Genomic DNA, 22921 nt, shown 5'->3' with positions numbered 1-22921 from the left:
CATTCTGACCTTGATCACTAATGAACCCTGAAACACTAGCAGTCAAATCAAGATGTCTGGCAAGTCCACATATACCCAGTGAATGTAAATATCATTTTTTTTTCTGAGAATTTATATAAGAATTCAAAAGCAGTTGAACATTTTTGGTTATCTGGTTAAAGCTTATTGCAAAATCAGTTTCAGGTTATTCAGTGAAAGCTTATTGCAAAAGCCATGTGCAGGCTCCAAAACTTCACATTTAAAAGTTAAAGAATGTTTAAAATATGGAAGGAAAAAAAACAAAAAACAGTAACAACAACACAAAATAAAATGAAAGAGATGCAGACTAAAATATCCCGAAACACTTATTGAAGCTGTCCTTCTTGGAACTTGAATTTCTAACATATGTGCTCTATCAAGCCATTTTGTGAGGCGAATTTTGGAAGGAGGATACGCAGGCTCAGATGCACTCCACCCAAGAGTCTTCACAAGCTGAGCAGTAAAGAACAAAAAGCTTTCATTGCAGTCAGTACAAAGACTGAAATTATAAAAAATGAAACTCCTGGGTAAAACAAATGGGTTTTCTGCACCATCTCAGGATGGTCCCTTCAGCACAATAAGAAAATCCCACTTCTGTTATTTTGATAACTATGAATTGACTGCAGTTCTAGAGTTGTGATTGTTTTTTAAATTGGCACAGAGCAAGAGCTAAAATGTTGCACTTGAAACAGAATAAGAGCTGGAACTAATTAGTTGTGGAGTTAAACACTATAGCAAGCAGAAGCTCATTAGAAAGAAGAAATAGTAAAGACAGGAAAACGAGTCAAGACAGAATCGTATGGAACAAAATAAAACCAAACTCAGGAAAAGCAGCTTGCCTTCCCCTCCCTCATCAGCCAAGGAGAGATACCAAAACACACGGAACAGAACCCAAGTCTTGAACCATCTAATTTAGGTACCTAAAATAGGAAGCTGGTTTCTCTAAGTCAGTGGAGGAAGAGAACGTAAGAAAAAGAAGGTCCTGCAAAAATAATTCAGAAAGAAGCCCAATTTCCAGGCTAGGCTCTTACTCAGGGAGGTAACATCAGGTCATAGGAATATTCCTGAGTGAATGATCCCTTATTCCACTCTCTGAGCACAAACAAGGCGCCCCTTCAGGGCACCAAGTTCAGGTGAGACGGGCCTTCTCCTCCCCACGGGTGGCGAGGAGAGAGCAGCTGCCCCTCCATCCCCCAAACTCTGCTGCCACCGCATTTGATGGCAGACCTCCAGCCATTTGCTACGGAAACAGAACAGAACCCGAGTGAGAGGACCATTTCCATCACATGGAAACAACGAGGATGCTGTGATGGAGACCAACTTGTGCCTGCGGGCAGGAAACCTCGGCCAGAGGTTCTGCTTGGGCAGGGGGCAGCAAAGGGGCTGTGACATCCCCAGGGCGCACATCGAGCCTCTGCCGCGCATCCAAGGGCACGGACGGGCAGGTGAGCAGAAAACCAGCCCCGGACAAAGACAACCACCACCACCACCATCACCATCACCACCACGACCACCACCGCCACCGCCGTCCCCACCAAAGCGCATCGCCCGCTGCAGCAGCGGTCTGGGGACCGGTGGCGCTGTGGGTGCGGCAGCTCCCTGCCCATCACCTGATGCTGTGGGCAGGCGCAGCCCGGGGCTGCAGGAACTACAAAGCCCGCCCGGCAGCACCGCCTCCCTCGCCGGGCCGCTGCCCATCTCGGCTCGCCGCGGGGTTCGGGGGAGGGGGGGGGAGGCGGGCAGGGGGCTGCCGGCGGCTCGGAGGATGGCTGGCCGTGCCCGGCAGCCTGGCGGGGCCCTCCTGCCGGGGCCGGGGCTCCGCGGCGGCATCTGATGCAATGCTGGGCCGTGTTGCCGCTCTGGTGGCAGCGCCGCGCCGCAGCACCGCTCGCACCGCCTGCGGGTAGGCTCGGGAGCGGGACGGGGCAGGGCTGAGCGCGCCCGCATCCCTCGCCTCGACGAGGGCCGCGGGGCCGCGGGGATCCGCGGTGACAACGCCGCTCGGGAGCCTCGGGAGCGGCCCGGCGGAACGATGCTGCGGCTCCTCTCGGCTGCCCGGCGCGGCCCGGCCCGGCCCGGCGGCGGCGGGGGGCCGGGACCCCGCGGGAGCGGCGGCGGGGAGCGGCGTCCCCGGCTCCCGCAGCCGGCTCGGGAGGGCGCGGCGAGCTGGAGCAGCGCCGCCGAGGCCTCCGCGGTGAAGCTCAACGAGAAGGCGAGCAGGGAGAAGATCCTGACGCTGGAGTCCATGAACCCCTACGTGAAGGCGGTGGAGTACGCGGTGCGGGGCCCCATCGTCCTCAAGGCCGGCGAGATCGAGAAGGAGCTGCGCAAGGTGAGGCGGGGGCGGCGATGCGCGGTCTCCCCGGCGGCCCCGCCGCCGGTCCGGCCCTGCCCGGCCCCCGGGGCACTCCTCCGCCGCCGCCGCCGCTGATTGGGGCGCCGGGGGGCTCGCCGGGGCCGGGGCCGCCCTCCCCGCAGCGAGCCCCGGTGCCGAGCAGCGCCCCGGCCGGCAGCGAGCCGCTGGGAGCTTTTCCTGCCCCTGCCCGACCCCCGCACCCCGCCCGGATGCTGATGAAGCTGCTGGGTGCTGATGAAGCATCCAAATGTGGCAGTGCTTCCAGCGTGTTCTGCGTGTTTTTCTCTTATTTCTCAATTTACGACTTAATAACGTGGGGGGGGTAAGGTTGGGGAATAGCTTAGCAATGCAAGTGAGGCTTTTTGCTGTTCACAGCTTCCCTTGTCACCGTGAGGACCGATTTCTGTTTTGAATAAAGCATCTGGCACGGTTACTGCTAGGAGTTCAGATATTCCTACCTTCACCGCTTTAACGAGCTTTGCCAATGTTGTTATTACCCCGAAGAATTTGACTAGCACACGTTTTGTACAGAAACAGTGCCGCAGGAATGCTAGAGAGATTATTTTAAGGCTTTGCTCTTTGTGTTACTTGGCTACCCTCATCTTAGAAGGCCACGTACGCTTTCAGCTGACTGCGTATTATGTTCATCAATTACTTGTGTATATCTAACCCAATCATTTCAATCAGAGCTGTTCAAAATAGCTTCCCTTTTAGAATTCTACCCCAAACTTTCGAAGTGGCGATAAAGGTTCTATTTCAAAACACGTGCTTTGATTTTTGTCCAAGGACCTGTTTATGAAGGTGTCATTGCCGCTTCATGCAACCGGATTCTCAAAGAGGTGCATTTGCCAGGAACAGAGAACAAAACCTTCCAGTGTTCTCACTGGGCATGTTTGTTTTCAAGTTACCATCGCAGAGCAGGAGATATTACTTGACAAAACAGATACACAGCAGTCCTCACTAACTCCTCCCAGCTCCCTTGCTTTCTTCAACTACCAGCTGAGTCATTGGCAGAGAGAAAAATCTTCTGGGCACTTTTTAAAAGATACAAGGGCAAGTAATTGCCAATTGCTTTATTAAAAGATTGTTACGCCAGCTTTGTGTCTGCTTACGTGGCATTTTCCATTTAAAAGCCTTCTTCTTGAACCAGTCCCATGGAATATTTTCAATGGCACACAGTGTTCGTAGACACATGACTATGTTCTAAGATGACTAAAGCAAACGAAAACAAGTACCTGTTGGCAGGGAAGGAGGAGCGTGTTGCTGTGAAAGACCACAATAGTATTTGTGTGCAAAACCCATCTGGTTTGGCTCGTACTAAATTTATGTGTTAGGGCTTTTGCTTGTTCTGTTTTTAATCTGGTGGGGAAAAAAAAATATCTGCTTATTGCTGAGAACTGCTATGCTTTTTTAGACAATACCCTAACTCAGGGCAAAGAAAGTACCATCCCTTATTCTTTAACACATTTGTATTAGTGTGCAACTCTAGTGAGCCAGACTCTGTCTACCATAATAAAAACCAAACACAACCAAGATGTGCAGGAATCTTAATGTCATTCAGACTGAATTCATTCTCCTTCTATATGTTTCTTATTCTTCTTTACCTTCTTATTAGTAAATGAGAGTGAAACAATGTTGTGCTATCAGTGGACCCTCATAGTTTGAAGAAAACCTATTTCTAACCATTTGCATTACTCAGAAAACACTGCACTTCAGCCTCAGATATCTGTAATCTTTATCTGGAATCTCTGTTCCTAGTTTGTAATTTAAGATTGAAATGCAGCTCTTATTTAGGCACTCGTTTATATCAGCAAACATAAAAGCAAATGACTTGATGTAATCAATGAGTCACTTTCAATTATTTTAAGTGAACCACTTTTCAATTCCTGCCAAATTTAAGGCCATGTAAAATGCTTTGACCCTGCTAAGTCAGGATCATGTAAGTTCAACTGTCTTGTCTTAATGCCATTTCCAACCACCTATTTAATTGCAAATGAAAACAAAAACTAAACAAAGAACTAAATGCTCTCAGTTATATATGCCTTGAACTGGATCTGCAGAGAGAATTAGAACCACGTTATCTAGAAGAAGCTGTTAGCCACACTATGCAGCTGTAAGCCTCCAAATTTTGGCATACCTTGGAATTTGTAACCCTGGTGAATTCTAATATTTTGGTCATTGTTATCTTTGCATATCTGGGTTCTGATCTGTCACTGAAGTCCAACACATAGTCAGCATAAATTTGCAGCTCATTAGTCTGCATGAAAATCCTGTCATGGTTTGAAGGCTTCCCTACCATTTCTCATACCCAAATATACACTAGAAAAGCTACAAAATTGCTCTTGCCTTGCTCATTTAGTCTTTATGTTTGCCTTTACTTTCAGTTTTAATCTTTCTTATTTAAATCAATGGTGTTTTTTCTACCAGGCAGTTGCTGACCATTTTTCCCCTTTTTTATTGTCATTTTGAAGAGCTGTGATGGCTGACCAACATTCTGCAATTGTTTTCCCTCTGTTCTCTTGACCTATTCAATTTCTCACTGGTAAAACAGCTGTCTGGTCAGATTTCAGAAATTAAGAAGCGTTTTAGTATTCATGGTGATTGTTTAGCACTTTTGCTATCTATCACACAGTGCCTTATGATGAAACATCTGTATATGGTAAAGTAGGGGACATAACATAATGCATATTTAATGTAAATAGTCAGAAAATAAATAAGCAAGCAGTTTATAAGCAAATTCTAATAAGAACTAAGGGTTTCGAAGTTCCTGTTGTTGGATTTTTCAAATATTCTCAAATCTTTTTAGCTTCTTGACTTATCCCTCCTGCCCTCAGGTGTATCAAACAAGTTGTTCTAATGCTGGCAGTTCAGAAAGCCTTCCTTTCAGCTTTTCTACCTCACAAGTCAATCTCTCACTTGCAGCTAGCTAGCAGAAAAATGAACAAACACTTTAACAACAACAACAAACGGCCTATCAGTCATTTAAAACTGTCACAGCATCATTTCTATAAAGCATTTATGGTCCACTATTGTAAAAAAATGCATTAAGCTTTAAACTTCTGTCTTTTCTGAGATTATGCACTGTTTACTTACAGCCATATGACAAAAAAGAATTCTTTATCATCTGTTTCAGCCCTAACAGCCCATTGTGAATTATCTCCTTCCAGGGAATCAAAAAACCTTTTACTGAAGTAATTAAAGCCAACATTGGAGATGCACATGCAATGGGACAGAGGCCAATCACCTTCCTTCGTCAGGTAAGAATATAATAAAATATTATTTTTGCTTTTTTGATTAGATTATGAAGAATACCTTAACATGTTGACTTAAATGACTTTTTAAATTAATATTAATGATTCCTTACATGCATTTATACTTGAAAGCCTTTGATAAAGAATGACAAGTTTGGATTTCTGCTAGAAGTCCTATAACTAACACAGTAGCTGTCCTTCCTTTTGAGATCATTCCCCATCCATCCTTTCTCCTGACACTTCTATATTATCATTCAGCGCATTTGTTATCAGTAATGCACTTCAGAAAAGAAAGTGGTTGTTCTTAAGGAAAAAAACAAATGCTTTAAATGCTTTTCTTCATCTGACAGTATACTTAAAGATCTGCTTGCAGTTGGGTGCAACTAGTTGTACTGCTCCTGATTTTGCAGCAGTATGCTGGGGAAAAAAACCCACCACCTACTATGCTATTTCAATAACTACTATTTTTATACTACTCAAATTTTATATTACTATGCTATTTAATAAAAGTATTTTTATGCTCTTTAAATAAAAAGCTTACAAGTAAAAATAGTTTCTGAACATCCCTTACACACACACATAAAATCATGAGCCTGTAATACTATAAATTCAGAGAATTTCAGAGGCCAAACTGAAGCCATATCAATCTAGGGGTCCACGTGCTAAGATTATAAAACTGAGCTATACAACAAACTCCATCCACAAGCTAGAAAAAGCAGAGCTTCTTTCAAATTAACTCAGATCCAATATTACTAGACAAAATAGTGGGTAAATGGGAAATCCTTTTTCCCCATGACTGTATGTGCACACAGTTTAATTCTTCAGTTACCTGCCCACAAGATGACAACAGCCAATGCATATTACAACATGTGAACGTAAAAGTGAGAGAGACCGGAGCAAATCAAAGCTGATCTCAAGCAAGGCCTCTAGATTCTTTCTTACATTTCTTCAAAAATTGAATTCTGCTAGGTCTTGTTTCTACTTTTACTATGTTCTACACCACCACTTCTTTTTTAATTATTTCTCACAACTTCATATTGTTAATAACTATAAGTTATTTTGGGGAAGGATTATAGAACATGAAATTGGGACTTAAAAACTCTGATCACATTTTTCAGTTCTGGTCCATATTTAAAATCTTTATTTCTTGTCAATAAAGTGGGCTAGTAATACACAAAGAGTGGAGGACAGAGCTATTTAGAGACTTCCTCTTCTGAATAATTAACTCCTTTGCTGTGTTTGCACTATGCATAGCTCACTTTGACTCCAGTCTTTCCCATCTGTAATTCAAATAGTTAATACTTCTATAACTGTTTTTAGTAGCAGAAGTTGGAACCTGATAAGATTCTTCACTTCTATAAGCACTACCCTTAAAGAAACAACTGCAAACCCTTCATCAACAACCTTTGTTTTAAATTAGCTTTAAAATGTAAGTTGTGATCTTCATGTCCAAGGAAAGTTAACAGTAACGTTACCAACTTGAAATAACCATTGAGCAGTGGCAAATTTACAGCTTTCTCGGCACTCTAGGTAGTGGCATTGTGCACATACCCAAACCTGCTGGACAGCCCAAGTTTTCCAGAAGATGCAAAAAAGCGAGCCAGACGGATCTTGCAGGGTTGTGGAGGCAACAGCTTAGGTAAGCGTCTGTTTCAGTTGCTCTTATGTGCAATAGAATCAACTAAGGTAGTTCCGATATGTGCAGTACTGAAATTTCCTAATCTTGTTCTATATGATTACAAGTCAAATGGGAGATGGCCTAGGGCAAAGTGATAGGAGGAGAATCCAGTGTGGCCCACTGATAAGCAGTAATGGTGCAATTTCTTACAAGACTTGTCACAGAAGAGGGCAAGATGAAGATTATGCAGTCACAGGGTCCTCACCACAGCACTTTCTAGGCATAACCATAAACATAATGCTGAGTTTTTTTGTATCAGAAAAGTGTCACAGAGTGCTATTTCTATAAAAGTGTTTGTTAGGCATTGTTACTGTTCTTCTGACATCTGTTAGTCCTGGACTGACAGCTATGTCTCCTGCTTGAACCTAGGCTGTTCACAATTTTATCAACTCTAGATGTTTCCTCTCCCTGCCATGAAGTATACAGTCTCTATAGTGATGGGATCAACAAACTTTATGTCATCTCAGCTGATCCAGTTCACAGTCCTGTACCTTCATTTTGAACCAACTGCACAAATATGTTTGCCAGGATATGAACTGGGGTATCTGAAACACACATACCAAGGTGATAACGCTCTGCAAAGAGAGAAGTGCATACTCAGAACATGGTAGCTTTTTATTTAGCCCAGATAGTTCCAACTGAAGATATCAGAGCCCCATTTCTCCAAGGCAAAATAACCTCCAAAAGAACTAAAGAACTCTGTTCTTCAACCAGCACTCCCGCAAGAGTATAAATATAATCTACACACAAATAAGTACAAACATTGCAAATTCAGCAGAGAGAAAATGGAAGGGACAAATTGCTTCTCCTCTATCAGCTGTGATGTCTACTTGTATCTGGGAAATGTCACTAGAAATCCTACTGTGAAGACAGTGTTTCAGCTACAGGGTAGAGCAAAGAGTCTGGCACACTAAACTGCCTTTTTTCAGGTACAAAAACCAGTGAACAGTGACATTTCAGAGTACATCTGAGATTAACTGGCATATTTCTTAATCTTTGTGATTGCAGTGGCTATTTGCTCTGGCATACTTTTTGAGTAGGTAATGTGAAACTTAATAAAATAAACAAAACCTAATTAGGGGTTATATTAGCAGTATTGCAGCCTTAGACCATTCCTAACAACACTGCCTAATATAGAATGGATTCTATCCTTACCTTTTTTGCACTGGTTTTGTTTCTATACAGAGAACATAAAAAATACAATTACCAAAACGGAGAAATTACTCTGACTCCATGAAATCCTTTCCTGGCTTACTCAGGAACAAACTCATCAACACAATACTAGTTGCCATTAAAGTTACTGGGGATATAACCAAATTTTTCATCAATCATTTTTGGTGGTGATTTTCAAGTTTAGGGGTATAATAAGAGCTCTCAGAATGCTGAGTCTTGGTCCCACGCTTTTGGAGTAAGCAGAATGGAATTCAGCCTTGTACGATATTTCAGAAATGTGTGATTCTGTACAAAATCTCTCTTTCAGCAGATCATCACGTATTTCAAGTAATTTGCATTAGCTTAGTAGGCACAGAAGTAGGCTTGAAACATTTGCAACATTCTGAATGCACCCTTGTAATTTCAGTGGATAAATGTAAGTTCTGTAAGTCAGAAACTGCAGTCTTGGATGATTTTTTTTCCCTGCTATGGTATGTACCAAGAACATCTGTCCCTCTGAATTCCCTAAAACCAAGAACACTGTAGACCTTATTGATCTGCTCCACTGGTTTACACTTCCTCTCCACCCCTGTCTTCAGTACCATATATCAGCCCCTGCTCTCGGCCTCAGTTGCCCGTCAGCCTCCGTACAACGCTCTGTAAATACGCAGCCTGAGGTGAGACAATGTGCAGCTGCGTGGCACTGGCTCCCAGCACTTCACTGACACTTTGAAAACCTGTTGCTGGTCTCTGTGGCCGAGACGGAGGAATTTGCTTTCTTGGGAAAAATCGGAAGTCAAAAACTGATCCTTCTACGTAGCTTTAAGTGCTGTGTTCCAAATAACTTTACCTCTAAAACATTTTTCAGTTCAACACAGAAGTGACTTTGCTATCTATATATGTTTAAGCTATTTGAAGTAGTGTATTTGCATCTATATTGGCCTACTTAAGTCTATTAATTGCAAAATTAATATGAATTACTTGACTTCTGGGTATGAGCTAAAATAACCTCACTTCTAATGAACATTCATTTAGCAAAACCCTACAGAAGTATTATTAGTCTGACTTCTAGGATATAACTGAGCGATGAGAGTTAAGTCAGGCACAATTATTCCACTCCACCCAAAAGGCAGAGAAGACCCTGCAGCTTCATGACAGTGTTCTAAACTAAATGTACACTAGTCACTTCACCATCCATCAGTCTTAGGCTTCAGAGCTTGAATCCATTCCTTGCTTAGGCTTAGACTTATTTTTACTGTTTACTCGTTGCACCTGCTCAGCACTGATGCACACAGCATCTAAAATCTTACTTTAAGATTATTAGTTGTGCTCTGTAAACTTCACAAGCCTTGTGTACGAGTGTGATACTAGATGTTTCTGCTACAGGTAACTGCAAAACGGTTGAGGGAGATGCTGTGGAGGAAGAGGGATGCAGTTCAGGATTTTTTTGCTTTTCAGACTGTGAAGAAATGGTTTCATGTTCTTTTCATATTGCAAATGAAAATCCTATTTTTTGTCATGAATTTTGTAAGTTATTTTCTCTCCTATTGCACATGCCACCTCTCTTCCTTGTTCCCATTACTTAAATAATTGTGACTGACCTGAAATGGCTTTCAGCAAAATGAAAGCAACTGGGAGAAAGTAAAAATGGGATTGCTGACCCAGTTTGCGAAGTAGCCTTTAAAGCCTACTTTTTATCAATGCAGTTGATTATTTTTGTATGTTAGTGATACTTATTGTATTTGTCTCATCCCAAATTAATGCTTTTGCTCTATCAACAGTCCAACTCCCTTTCACGCTCTTTGGATCCCAGGGATCCAAAGCCCTCGTATTTAAAAACTTCATACACCACCAGCTCAGGAGTTCTAGCGAACAGCAGATCATTGTACTCAACTCTCATCTCATTCTCTTTTTCACAGGAGCTTACAGTGCCAGTCAAGGTATAAATTGCATCCGTGAAGATGTTGCTTCATATATTGAAAGAAGAGATGGAGGAGTTCCTGCAGATCCAGATAACATATATCTTACCACTGGGGCAAGTGATGGCATTGCTGTAAGTGTTAAAATCAAACCCGCCTCTTCCTGGTATAAATTATAAGTCATTGGTTACCTTCAGAAATACAGATCTCTGTTGAACATCTGGTCTCACAAACTCCTGTGAGTTTGATTTAATAGATACAGAAAGTCACACTGAATTAATAACAAATACACCCAATTATGAGGACTTAAGGTCCTCATAAGGTGCCAGCTAAGAAACAGGCCCTCTTAATATATATTGACCGGTACCTTTTGTATAGGCAGTGTAAGCTACACACGTACTACAATATAAATACAGGAGACAGACCACTAAGACTGAATGATGTCCTCCGTAGTTAAAATGCATTAAACACTACAGGTATCAATCCTTGGCAAAGAGGTGAGAAGTCCTGGGAACTGTTCTTCCTAATAAACTCTCTTCTAGTGCAGATTAATGCCAGTGAAAATCTCAAAGATCCATTTCAATAGCTATCTTATTTGGGAGAAACTTTAGGTTTTGGCTTCAGCCAAGGTTCAAAGATGGTAATCAGTTAAGAGAGGAATAACTGCCTCTGTTAGATTTTTTACTTTACACAGGCACATTTGCTGATATTACATCAACCAATAATTTTTTGCCTTATTTATTTATTTTTATTTTTTTAAGGCAGACTTGTTTGTTAAAGTTTGCTGTTGTTGTTTTTAAATGACATCTAGTGGCAGAGTTCAGAACGGCAATGTTCGGACATAAACAGCTCTCCACATGACTTCAGAGAATTGGCTTTCCAGAGTTTCCGATGCCAAGTGTTATACTGGCAGCTTGTCAGGAATGGCAGCATAGCGCATCAAATCTGTACCGTGCTTATTTCATTTTGCCATTGGTAAAATGCCAGCAGTACAGAGTCTCGTTATTTGGAACTTCCAAGGATAGAACAACTATTGTTCCATAACCTGGGGGACACAGAGTATTAAAGACCTTATTTTAAATTTTGCATTTAATTCCTGATTACACTTGTTGGATGCTTGGTATTTTCAAACTAGTGGTAGGTACAAAATGATGTTGATTATAAATCATTAGCTTAGCAACTGAATGAGTACATGATGAAAGGCGCAGAAAGGCAGATTTTGTTCCAGAACCTTGGGAAACTTAAAGGGTACTGCTGTTATATCTGAAGAGCTATTTCTGCTTTTACACTATAATTACATGTTGGTAAGGATGCCTGCTCTGGTTGTACCTGTACTTCAGTTCTCCTTTGATTCTAAAGGCAAGAAATCTTTCCCCTGCCCACATGAAATGTACTCTTTTAACTAATTCACACATAAAAAGCCTACACAGACACACAGCTGTTGGGAACAGGTAAATCCTCTGGACTTATCCTAGCACAAGCATTACATTTCTGCCTGTGTTTTCTGGGCACAAATTACATATAATGCATAAGATTTCCATCCTAAGATATGCAGACTTTTGCTCTTGTATTTCTTGAACATGAAAGCGTAATGCCAGTCTCTAGCTTTGGTGCCACCTGGCCACTGTTGCTCCTAATCTGAAACAGGTCTCTCCATTACAAAGGAGAACCTCCATGTGCCCCAGTGCTAATTTCTGTTTTTTTTTCTTGGCCTCTTGTGTTCACTGGGACAATACGAGTGGAAGGCAATGAGCAATAACTAGCTGAGGCTTCTTTGCTTATAACTGTAATTGGGCACAGTAAAAACCAAACATATACTCATGATCTTGATATTCCTTTTTCCAACTTCCCCTCTAGCCTTGAGCTCAGATTTTTTTTTTTTCTAGATTTTTAAGTTGATCAGACATCATCTTCAGGAGCTGTGACATGCAGAGGAGTTCTCCGAAGCTCAGTTAGACCATCCTTACCCAGTCAGTAACTTAACTTGAAAAAAATAAATACTCTTTGATGTAAGAAAATGACCGTCAGCTTTTAGAATCTATCTTAACTCTAGATTCTTTTAAGAAGAAAGATCAACAACATATTCTAGAGTATACTATTAATTCTGACTTATGACTTTTTAAATTTCTACTTTTTACCCAGACAATTTTAAAGATCCTGGTCTCAGGAGGTGGAAAGTCCCGAACAGGAGTGATGATCCCTATACCACAATATCCCTTATATTCAGCAGCCATATCTGAACTAGGTGCCATCCAGGTGAACTACTATTTGGATGAAGAAAATTGCTGGTCTCTAGATGTGAATGAACTTCGCCGCTCCTTGAATGAAGCTAAGGCATATTGCCATCCAAAAGTCCTCTGCATCATCAACCCAGGAAATCCCACAGGTCTGTAGTGGCTTTGCCGTATTGATGTTTTTTCTAATACATATTTTTTCTCTTTCATTCATTTGACATTGCAGGCAAATCCAAAATACATCAAATATTTAAAGCTGAGTTCTAGAGATCAGTTCTTTATGTAGGATCGTACAGCATACTTTCAGAAATTTCTTTTCTGTATCGTGGAATTCCAGCAACTTGGGGAGAGAGAAGGGAGCAGGTTCACTTCACTGCATCACATCTGAAGTCGTTGCTTCCATTTAACTCCTACAGTCTTGTGGAATGACTTTCAGTCACTTTTGGTCTGTATCAAGGATCTTGTCTCTAAGATGCCTGTAAGGCAATGACTGCAGATGACTCTGAACTGAGTGGCAAGCACTGCCTCTATTGGAAAGATTTCTTTCTTTGCGTAGTTGAGGTTGCTTAGTGAGAAACTAGCTTGCACTGTTCCAGGTTCGTTTGAGCTGTGGAGTTGCAGCTATTCTTGCATGAGCTGGACCCTGCAAGGCAATGTTTTGTCTTCCACACTCAGTGGGAAGATTCCTACCTAAACAATATTCCTGCAGAAATCCTAAGGCTCCCATGGGATCAAGTGGAACCTTAAACAGTGTGATAAATACAGAAGGACCAGGACTCCTTCACCAAGCTAAAAGAAATCAAACTTTCAAATAAGATCCATTTGTTTCAACCTATTTGAGACTACTAGGACAAGACAATTGTCAGTTATCATTATACACATCAGCATAGTGTTTATTAACATTATTTTGCATTACTATTAGTGGCTTGGGGACAGAAGGTAACAAATAAAATTAAATGAGTGTAAACAGCCATAAGTGGTCTTCCTGCTGCTTGTCAGGTGAACTGCAGTAAAAATCTATGTGTATATATTCATGGCTCATTTCACTTCTGCAGAAAGTTGGCTTGAGTCAATACATCTTACTTGAGTCAGGAAGGCACAGTGTCAATTACTGTGGCTTGGCTCACAAACAGGAACACAATAATTCAACTCCTTGCAATTATCTGTCAAACTTGTGCTTAAACTGCATTGTGAAATAACCTGTTTAATTATTACACATGTGAGCATTTCAAATGATCACTTATACACAGACTACTCTTAGTAACTTACTGACGCTCGTGCTTCCTTTGTTTGGGATGGACTAAGTTTAACCATAACACCTCCAAAAATGTTCCTTGATTTCAGACTTAGTTAATTGTATTCTAAAATTCAACAGCCCTTTTCTGAGACAGAGGGGTATCTTATTGAAAAGGTAGTTGTCTAACTAGGTCTGGACCGAAAGATTTGTCTGTATGCTCCACTAACTTTATTTTTCTTGCTTTAAAAATCAAACTATAGGACAGGTACAAAGCAGAAAGTGCATTGAAGATGTGATACACTTTGCTTGGGAAGAGAAACTTTTTCTTCTGGCTGATGAGGTAAGGGTGTATTCTGTTCCCTCAAAAGCAGAGCTAAGAGTAAGCATAAAAAATGTCACTTTGTTCCATATGTGGTAGTGGTGCATTTTAAGTACAAAGAACAGATTCTCTGTTATCATATAAAGACATGGACAAACATGCAAGATTATAAATAGCGGAGGGTTAATGAGAGGCGGCTTGATCTGGATTTCAACTAGAGAGAAAGCATAGGGGACACAAGCAGGAAAGACGAGGAAGAGACTGACCTAAAAACCTGTGTGATATTCAGAACACTTAAAATGAAAGCAACAGAAGGAAAATAAATGTAAATGAACAAGTAAAGGATAAATTATATAAAGAAGTTCACTGTTTTTCCAAAGGCTAAACTGTTAAGTATGGCTACATGAGATAAAACATCATTACAGTAACTATTACTTAACAAAGAACCTTGTGTAAAGGCTTAAGTTTTCAAGTGTTACAACTGTTTCTTCAGTTCAGATCTGGCTCTCTAAAAGGCCATCTTTTATCCTTAGCTGGAGGAACAGAGTACATTAATGTCTTCTGACTGTTCAGGTTTACCAGGACAATGTGTACTCTGAAGGATGCCAGTTTCATTCCTTCAAAAAGATTCTGTATGAGATGGGACCTGAGTACTATAACAATGTTGAGCTGGCCTCTTTTCACTCTACATCTAAGGGATACATGGGCGAGTAAGTCTGTTTTCATTTATTTTTTATTTTGTTTTATTTTTTTAATTTAATTTTTCATCTTCCCTGTTGATCTGTTTGGACAGACATTTTGCATTAGTGACCTGAAGGTAATCCAGTGTCTTCTATTGATTTTAATTAAAAAAACGTTAAGAAAAAGAAAACAAACATTTAAGCAGAGTGATGAATTAGCCCTGTGGTTTCCAATGTACTGAATAGTACAACATTATGAGTGTGTTTATTTCAGACACCAAATGCCTCAGTTCCACAAAGCTGAAATCCTACAGTCCTAAACCAGACCTGTGATAAAGGAAAAGAGGCTCTCCAAAATCCAGCGGAACAGCTTAAGAATCACTAGGACATTTAAAATTACAGTTGTTTGGGTTTGGTTGTTTTGGAGAGGAAGAGATGGAATAAAAAGAATGTTCTGATTAAATGCATTCTGTGACGGCCATATGTGCTCGTTCTGAAGAGAAGACAGTCCATGTTAATAGTTAACTTGTCCAACAGGGAAGCCACATGTACGCTATTTTCCCTGTATGGGATACTAGTGCTTAATGGCGTGGTATTTAGTTCCATCCTAAAACGATCACTATAGCAGCTGTTTCAACACCTGTATGTTACATATTGCAAGATCTTAACTGTCTTTCCACTTTTGCAATTATTTTCATTGCTTTTCCAGTATTTATACACTTGGGGCCAACTGATCTTTTCTGTTCACTCCATAGATGTGGCTACAGAGGAGGTTATATGGAGGTCATTAACTTGCACCCAGAAATGAAAGGACAGCTTGTTAAGCTGCTTTCTGTTCGCATTTGTTCTCCAGTCTCAGGACAAGCAGCAATGGATATTGTAGTAAATCCTCCAATACCTGGAGAAGAGTCGTATTCCCAGTTCATAAAGGTCAGTGATAACATGCTTATTCTTTTGTATATTTCCTAAACCTATCCTGAGTACCGTGAACTCAAAACATGCATAGAGACCAGACTTTTTTCTTCAGTTTACAGAACTATGCAGGTGTGGTTCTTTTGTTTGTTTGTTTTTATTTTAACTGAATATATCTACCTTAAAAATATTCTTTATTCCTTTTATGGTTCCTTTGCTTAAGAGCCAAAGAAAAGCTAAGAAGGCATTATCAAATCACCTCTCCTGCTGCTAAGTTCAACTTTTCTTCTGTGTTTAGCATAACAAAAAAATACATATATATATTTGCTTTTACTAAAATCCAAAGAAGAATGTAAGTTCAAACAGAATTATAAATTCAGCCTTGTTCTTAGGTATCCAATACCTCTATACACTGAACTATATGGCATTCTGTGTTAAAATGTACATATATTTTTTCACCTGTACAAATGAAACAAAATATGGCTTAATAAATTACAGTATTGAGTCAGACCAGAGGCTCAGGTAACATGGTCTCTGAAAATAGCCAGGGGTGGATGCTTAGAAAGAAGAATGTAAGAACAGGGCATGCAGATAGAGGTTTAAGCAGGTTATTGTCTGTCTGTACCACTTAATAGTTGTATCCTGCTAATGCCTTTTTTTTTTTGCATTGCTGGCTGTAAAAGTAAGACTGGATTTAGGAACATCACCTGTTCTAAAAGCTCAGCAAAGTCCTAGAAATGCTTAATTCTGGGTAGGCTACTTGAAGCATCCCTATTTTCCTCTAGCATTTTTACTGCCACTACAAATATGTCAGACTGAACACCTTCCTTTTAAACAGGAGAAGGAGTCTGTTTTAAACAATCTTGCCAAAAAAGCAAAACTGACAGAAGACATGTTTAACGAGGTACCAGGAGTTCACTGCAATCCACTTCAAGGAGCTATGTATGCTTTCCCACGGATCTTTATTCCTGCCAAAGCCATTGAGGAAGCAAAGGTCAGTCATCCATTTTTCCCAATCCATGTTAACCTTCATACGCTTGTGCCTGCCACTTTTAGTGATGAACTTTTATTCCAGAGGTAGAGTAAGCCCATGTAAAAAAAGTACTTCATTGGCTATATATGATCTTAAATGTAACGTGACCTTGACTTAAAAGTAAACAGAGCATTTCTCCATGCTTGTAAGACATGCAGGTTGAGAATGCTAACCAGGGAGGGTAGTGCTAAATAAATTAAGTCCAGGACAGACAGGTAGCTGGACCTGTGCACATTCCAGATTGCTGCCCCTGCCCAGGCTAGGTCGGGCCAGGTTATGTTCCTGGGACTGTGACCAGCTGAGCACAACTGAGCGTGTAAAGAAGCCACATTCAGCAAGCATGGGAAAGAGGGAGGGAGGTTGTCTTACCAATTTTAGTTCTGCACTATAGTTTCTTTTTTTTCTCACATTGGAGTCAGTCAACTGTATCACTAAATGACAAGTCTTATTTTTCCTGTCTGGAGCTCTGTTAGCCAATATGTAACATACATTTTTGAAAGGGAATTAGAACTACGCAGCTGAGGACCAAAACAGGGCTCTTTCTGCTGATTCTGTGACAAGGTGTATAACCTGCATGTATGTAAGAACTTCCACAGTTATTAATCAGGGGACTTTCTAGTCAGCAGATAATTCAAGGGAAAAAATAGTAACTGCTAATAGAACTGGAACCCAGAGCTCTAATTTCATTTTGTCAAGTGTCAGTAGCTTAGATGTTTGTATGTACAATTTTGAGACTTCTGACAAAAAGCTACAAGCCAGTCAAGGAGTAAAACAAAATTATATAGAAGCTTTCTTCTGAAGCAAGTGTTTTATGTAGGTTCTTCACCCTTGCTCCTCCATGAACTACTGTTATTTAATTGTGAACTGTATAATTAGGAATTGTTCTTCATGTATTTAGTAATAGTTAGAATAAAAACTAACAATGCAAGACAAGGTTTCAGGAAAAAAAAAGTCATGAAGTGAGTTATATTTATTTGGAATATTTTGACTTCATTAATTCCAAAGGCTCATAAAATGGCACCTGACATGTTATATTGCATGAAACTTCTGGAAGAGACTGGAATTTGTGTTGTACCTGGAAGTGGATTTGGCCAAAGAGAAGGAAGCTACCATTTCAGGTACAGTTTCTGTTGATTTTAAATTAAATGAACTGTAATAAGCTAAGTACCGTCCCGATACTTAATTTTCTGATTAAATATAAGGAATCGTATTTACATTAATGTTGTCTCACTCTACTGACATTTTCTGTGGTTGAACACCTAGGTTGAACAGACCTGATCTGCTAGATGAGCTATTCAGGTTTTTACAGTGCTTTCCCAGCTTGATGACATAGCTTTATTCTATTTTTATACACTGACATTTGAAATGTCTTCTCCACAAATAAAAACAATAATTAGTAGCTTATACTCTAAGCTTTAAAGTCGGCTAAGGCATTAAAAGGTGGAGGGGAATTAAACAGTGTTTTGATATGGAGAAATCACGTGAAAGATGAAGTACCTTCCCCTGTAAATCTGCTCTACGCACACTGAATTATTTTGTTTACTGAAACAAGAAATTGGACTAAATCTTTTAATACCAAAACTGAATATAGACGCCATTGCTCTTGCTTCCAATAAACAACATTTTATTAGAGTCAAGCTACTGATAGCTGTAGTTTGTCATGGAATTTCGTCTTGTTTGGTCTGAAGCAATGTAACAGAGGGTACCATGAGCTATGCTAGTTCAGCAGTACAGATAGCTGAGTTAGATGTCTGGGTGCATGCAGCTGCAGGGAAAAGCTATTGCAAGCCCATCCCTGTATATGTGCGGAAAAATGTGTTTGTTTTTTCTCTGTAATTCTTGCATACAGTCCAATAACTCAATGTGATCTTCAGATTATGCTGAAGGAAAAGGGGGACTTAAACATGAAGTGTGGGATGTTACATTGTTTTAATTGTATTTAATTTCTCAATTCAGATAGAAACGTACATCTGCTCATAACCACCAGCCCTTCACGCTAAACAAAAAGTATTTGACATAACTGCCAACAAAATGGAAACTGACTCACTGATTTTTCTTCTTGATAATGTTTTGTATCACTCAGCAAAAAAAATTAATTCTCTAATTCCTATACATTAACCAATGGAAACTAATTGCTCCCGTTTAATATTTCATTAAAGCGTAAATGCAGAAAATTAGAGCATCACATCAAAACAGATATTAACATTTACACATTACTAGCAGTGCCCTGAGATAAGTCAACATCTGTGGCAAGATTACATATTAGTTTGTTCTATATGTTGGATATATATTTTTTTTCTTCTAAATATTATTTTTCAGAATGACCATACTTCCTCCAATAGAAAAGCTGGAGATCCTACTGGAGAAAATGAAAGACTTCCACATAAAGTTTCTTGAAAAATATGCATGAAACTGCTGTGGCTTTTTCTTCCATCCCCTCCCCTTCAAGGTGAATGCAGGAAATGAACAAGAATCTGCTGAAAATGTGCTGTTCATCTAATTAAACTGAATTCAAAATAGATAGAACCTATCTCAGATACAGCTACAACTTACTGGATTGAATTTGATGTCTGGTAATATACGACATTGTTACACCAACTTTTTTTTTCTTTTAAGAGGAAGGGGAAAATGAGAAGAGAACGGTGGAAGGAGGAGTCAGTAAATGATTTTGTGCCTTGATTGGAAGTTACATTCTTGAACTTTTGACTCAACAGATTGGGGAAAGGAGTTGGTCATGACATCTACTACTGTGGTTTGGGGGGTGTTTTTGTTGTTGTTGTTTTTTTACAAGACAGAAATGCTCGGAGCAATTGTTTAGCTAGGAATATGATTCCCATCTTAAAATTCTAAACAAAAATTCAGAAGCCTACTGCAAGGTACTACAAGGTACTGCATTTTTGTTTTGTTTTGTTTTTAAGTATGAAGTGTTCTCTGGATCTGATTAAACGTGTAGGTACAGCATGCTTATTTATAAGAATCACTGGCAGATGTATGTAGATATTTTTGAACTTCTGTTAAAAAGAAATCCTGCCATCACAGCATAATCTGAGTGAATATACGGTTTTAATCACAGGAGTGAATATGGTGTCTGTTCGAACCCTATTTGTATGAAACTGAAACATAATGAGGAATATTAGCTTCTTATTCATATACTGTTGTACTCTTATTAAAACACAGCTAAATCAAGTCATCATCTAGGAGTACAGCTGTATTACTCCACTAATCCATGCTAGTTCCACTGAACAGAGAAAGAAGGCTTCAGTTTGTCTAGAGTTGGAAGCCGGACACCTGCTAGTACTGGTGAAGTACTGAAGAAACATAGCTTCCTTCCAGTATTCAGCCACAAAAGCATTAACATTTGTCAGGCTTAGGCTCAGCGTTCCATGGAGTTTATTCATTAAGAATATCCCATTTCATCTAGTCATGAAATGATTAAAGTAAATCCATTTTAATGTCTACCAGCACTTTGTTAGGCTGTCTTTGTAGCTGCTTCGGCATCCTATGCTGATCCAGGTAATACTAAAGCGAAGGGCTAGGGAGTCAAGATATGGATAAAGGATGTGCCAAACCATTATGCGTAGAAGACAGATGTTGACAATAATTGTCCTTGCTACAGCAGCTACTAGGCTATGAGGTAGCATTGGCAGTTGGTATACTCCTCACTGCTCCTCACAGAAGTTTGTGAGAAAAAACTTAGCACTTCTCAATCCTCTACCAGTGGACACAGGTTCAAAAATGAAAATCACATGCTGCTACACAAAGGAACTATGGAAGCTTGGGGAAAAAACATTTCACAAAAGAAATTTACTTTCATCCGTGATGGATGAAATGATTTCTGGGAAGACAGCAGACAGGGAACACTTACATTGCTACTATCCATTGATAAATGCAAGCTTTTATCTGTTAGCACTCTCCCCTTGGCATCCTTAACATGCACTAATAAAACAAACTTATAAAGCAAAACTGTAGTAAGAGGTTAGAATGTTGATTTAAAAATATGACAAGTAGCGCTTTCCTATTCTAGAAATGTCTAAATCAGATCTGGCTTTCGATTTGCAGATTGAAACTTGTAGATTGAAGCTAAAATCTAACAATGGGAGTTAGAATATTTTTTATATTTTTGTAACTACAGCTTTTTCATTGGGATAGTATTTGTAATTTAATAAGTCGATAGATTTTATATTTGCCTTGCATTTGCACCTGATACTTCTGGAAAAATGTAAAGGTTTACAAGTTTCTAATGATACTTTACAGGTGTCAAAGGCTTTTTGTTTCAAGTCAGGACAGCAATTCTTACACTTTAAAATCAAAATATAATGGCATAAACTGAGTTTTTTTTTTTTTCTGAACATTCTATTATGGTGCCTTTTATGTTTCTGACATTATAAGAAATAACACTTTGTTCTTGATGCATCTCATATGGAAGGGTGGTGATTTCTATTGTCCATCCACAATATTTGTATGTACTGTGATAAGGTAGATGTGCATTTTGTGGATCAATCCTGTAAAGCTAAGAAAGGAGGTTTATTTCCAATGTCTATGAAATATTTGATTGATAACAGACAATCCTTACTTTCAAGTGCATGCTTCTAGGTTTGATTTTCCTACAGGTGCTCCTTATAATGGTACTTTAGATGTATGAGATTTCCAAATAATAAAGCATATGTTAAAAAAAAAAGAAAAAAAAAAAAAGAAGAAAGAGCAACAGTTCTCCATTTCCTATGCTACTGAAACAAGATTTCCTGGATTGCACTACGAGGCGTTTAACTTCACGTTGAAACTGGTATTTACTTTAATCCATGTATTAAATTGTTACTTTATGCATCGCTCCAATTTATGGATTAGAAATTTGACGGACTTGTTATCACAAAACTATTCCTCACCAATGCAGAACTGAACATACAGATGATCTTAGACATACTCTTAATTAATCAAATATTTGTCTTTAAGGAGCTGTAACCAGGAGTTAAGCAAAACAGATTTATTTCTTCATAGAGGGGATCAGTCAGTCAAGACTGAATAATTGTGGCCTGAAAGGTTTGTTGAGGGGATTGTTTGGTATTTTTTTTTAATTATTATTTTTATTTTTTAAGTCTTCTTACATGGTTTGTATGAGATTAAACTGACCAAGCAAGATGATCTTGTCTTTTTTGCAGTGATACCTCAGAATGACTTTAGCGATGTTTGGTAATTCAAAAGAAAATACAGTTTAGGGAAAGGGAAGCTAGTCCTGCTTATGCGTATAGCAGCACCACTAAAACAAAAGCTGGCTCTATCCTTGTTTGTGTCAGGTATTGGAGTGTTTTCTGCAGCTGAAGCATTTACTTGGGGGCATTTATCTGGGGGCACTGGGGTGGGGTTGTTTGCTTTACAAACAAGAACCTGGTCTGATCTGAAATGATACTGCGAGTTACCAGCCTGAGTTTACAGCTTTGTTTGAGTGATGTAGTCTGTCCCATCTGGTTCAGTAGATCCTGAGGTTGTGCCAGTCATAAGAAGATATGAAAAGCCTACTAACTTCAGAGAGCTTACAACATGAATTGTATACACTGTATGAAGAAAACCCTAGTGTTTTACAACATTATCTAAATTCCTTTTTACACAGGTCCTCAATTAATAAAGAATACAGGTTAGATTACTTGTATAAAACCTAAAATACTCAAACCTCTGGTGTGTTTTTTTTTTATTATTATTATTATTTGGATTCATGTAAGGTCATACATTTCTACAAGGAATTACATTTTTAAGAATATAGCTTTGACTATTTCGATACATTCAGTACTGTGTGTATTCTTGCCTCTCTAACGCTCCACACCATTACATTTTTCTCTGTTCACCCGATCAGAGTTTACACAAGTTGTAAGGATTTGCGTAATAATTTGCGGCAGAACAAGCAGTAAAATAACGAAGCACGAGGCCACGGCTCTCACATGAGGTCCCTCCTCCTCGACAAAACGGCTTCCCAGCGCCTGCCCCAGGCAGCGGCACCAGTACCGCCGCCAGCGGCACCAGTACCATCAGGACCACCGTCACCAGTACCGCCAGCGACTCACCCCGCCGGACGAAAGCGGCCGTCGGCGCTACCGCCGCTCCTCCGGTGCCAATGCCAGCAGCACCTGCTTCAAAGCAATT

General features: G+C 39.8%; 1 protein-coding gene across 1 annotated transcript; it reads left to right on the top strand.

Annotated features, from left to right (window-relative positions):
* The first annotated feature begins 1701 nt into the window (after positions 1 to 1701).
* GPT2 (glutamic--pyruvic transaminase 2) lies at positions 1702 to 22445 on the top strand. Its single transcript, XM_035336661.1, has 11 exons — positions 1702 to 2350; positions 5542 to 5631; positions 7156 to 7264; positions 10375 to 10508; positions 12517 to 12760; positions 14106 to 14185; positions 14738 to 14874; positions 15600 to 15774; positions 16595 to 16750; positions 17795 to 17907; positions 19109 to 22445. Exons 1-11 carry the CDS (start codon positions 2051 to 2053, stop codon positions 19197 to 19199), a joined length of 1629 nt encoding a protein of 542 aa, XP_035192552.1. The 5' UTR covers positions 1702 to 2050; the 3' UTR covers positions 19200 to 22445.
* Positions 22446 to 22921: the final 476 nt, after the last annotated feature.

This window comes from Oxyura jamaicensis, chromosome 11, assembly GCF_011077185.1.
Source record: "Oxyura jamaicensis isolate SHBP4307 breed ruddy duck chromosome 11, BPBGC_Ojam_1.0, whole genome shotgun sequence".
Lineage (NCBI taxonomy): Eukaryota > Metazoa > Chordata > Aves > Anseriformes > Anatidae > Oxyura > Oxyura jamaicensis.
This window is presented reverse-complemented; position numbering and strand designations above follow the sequence as displayed.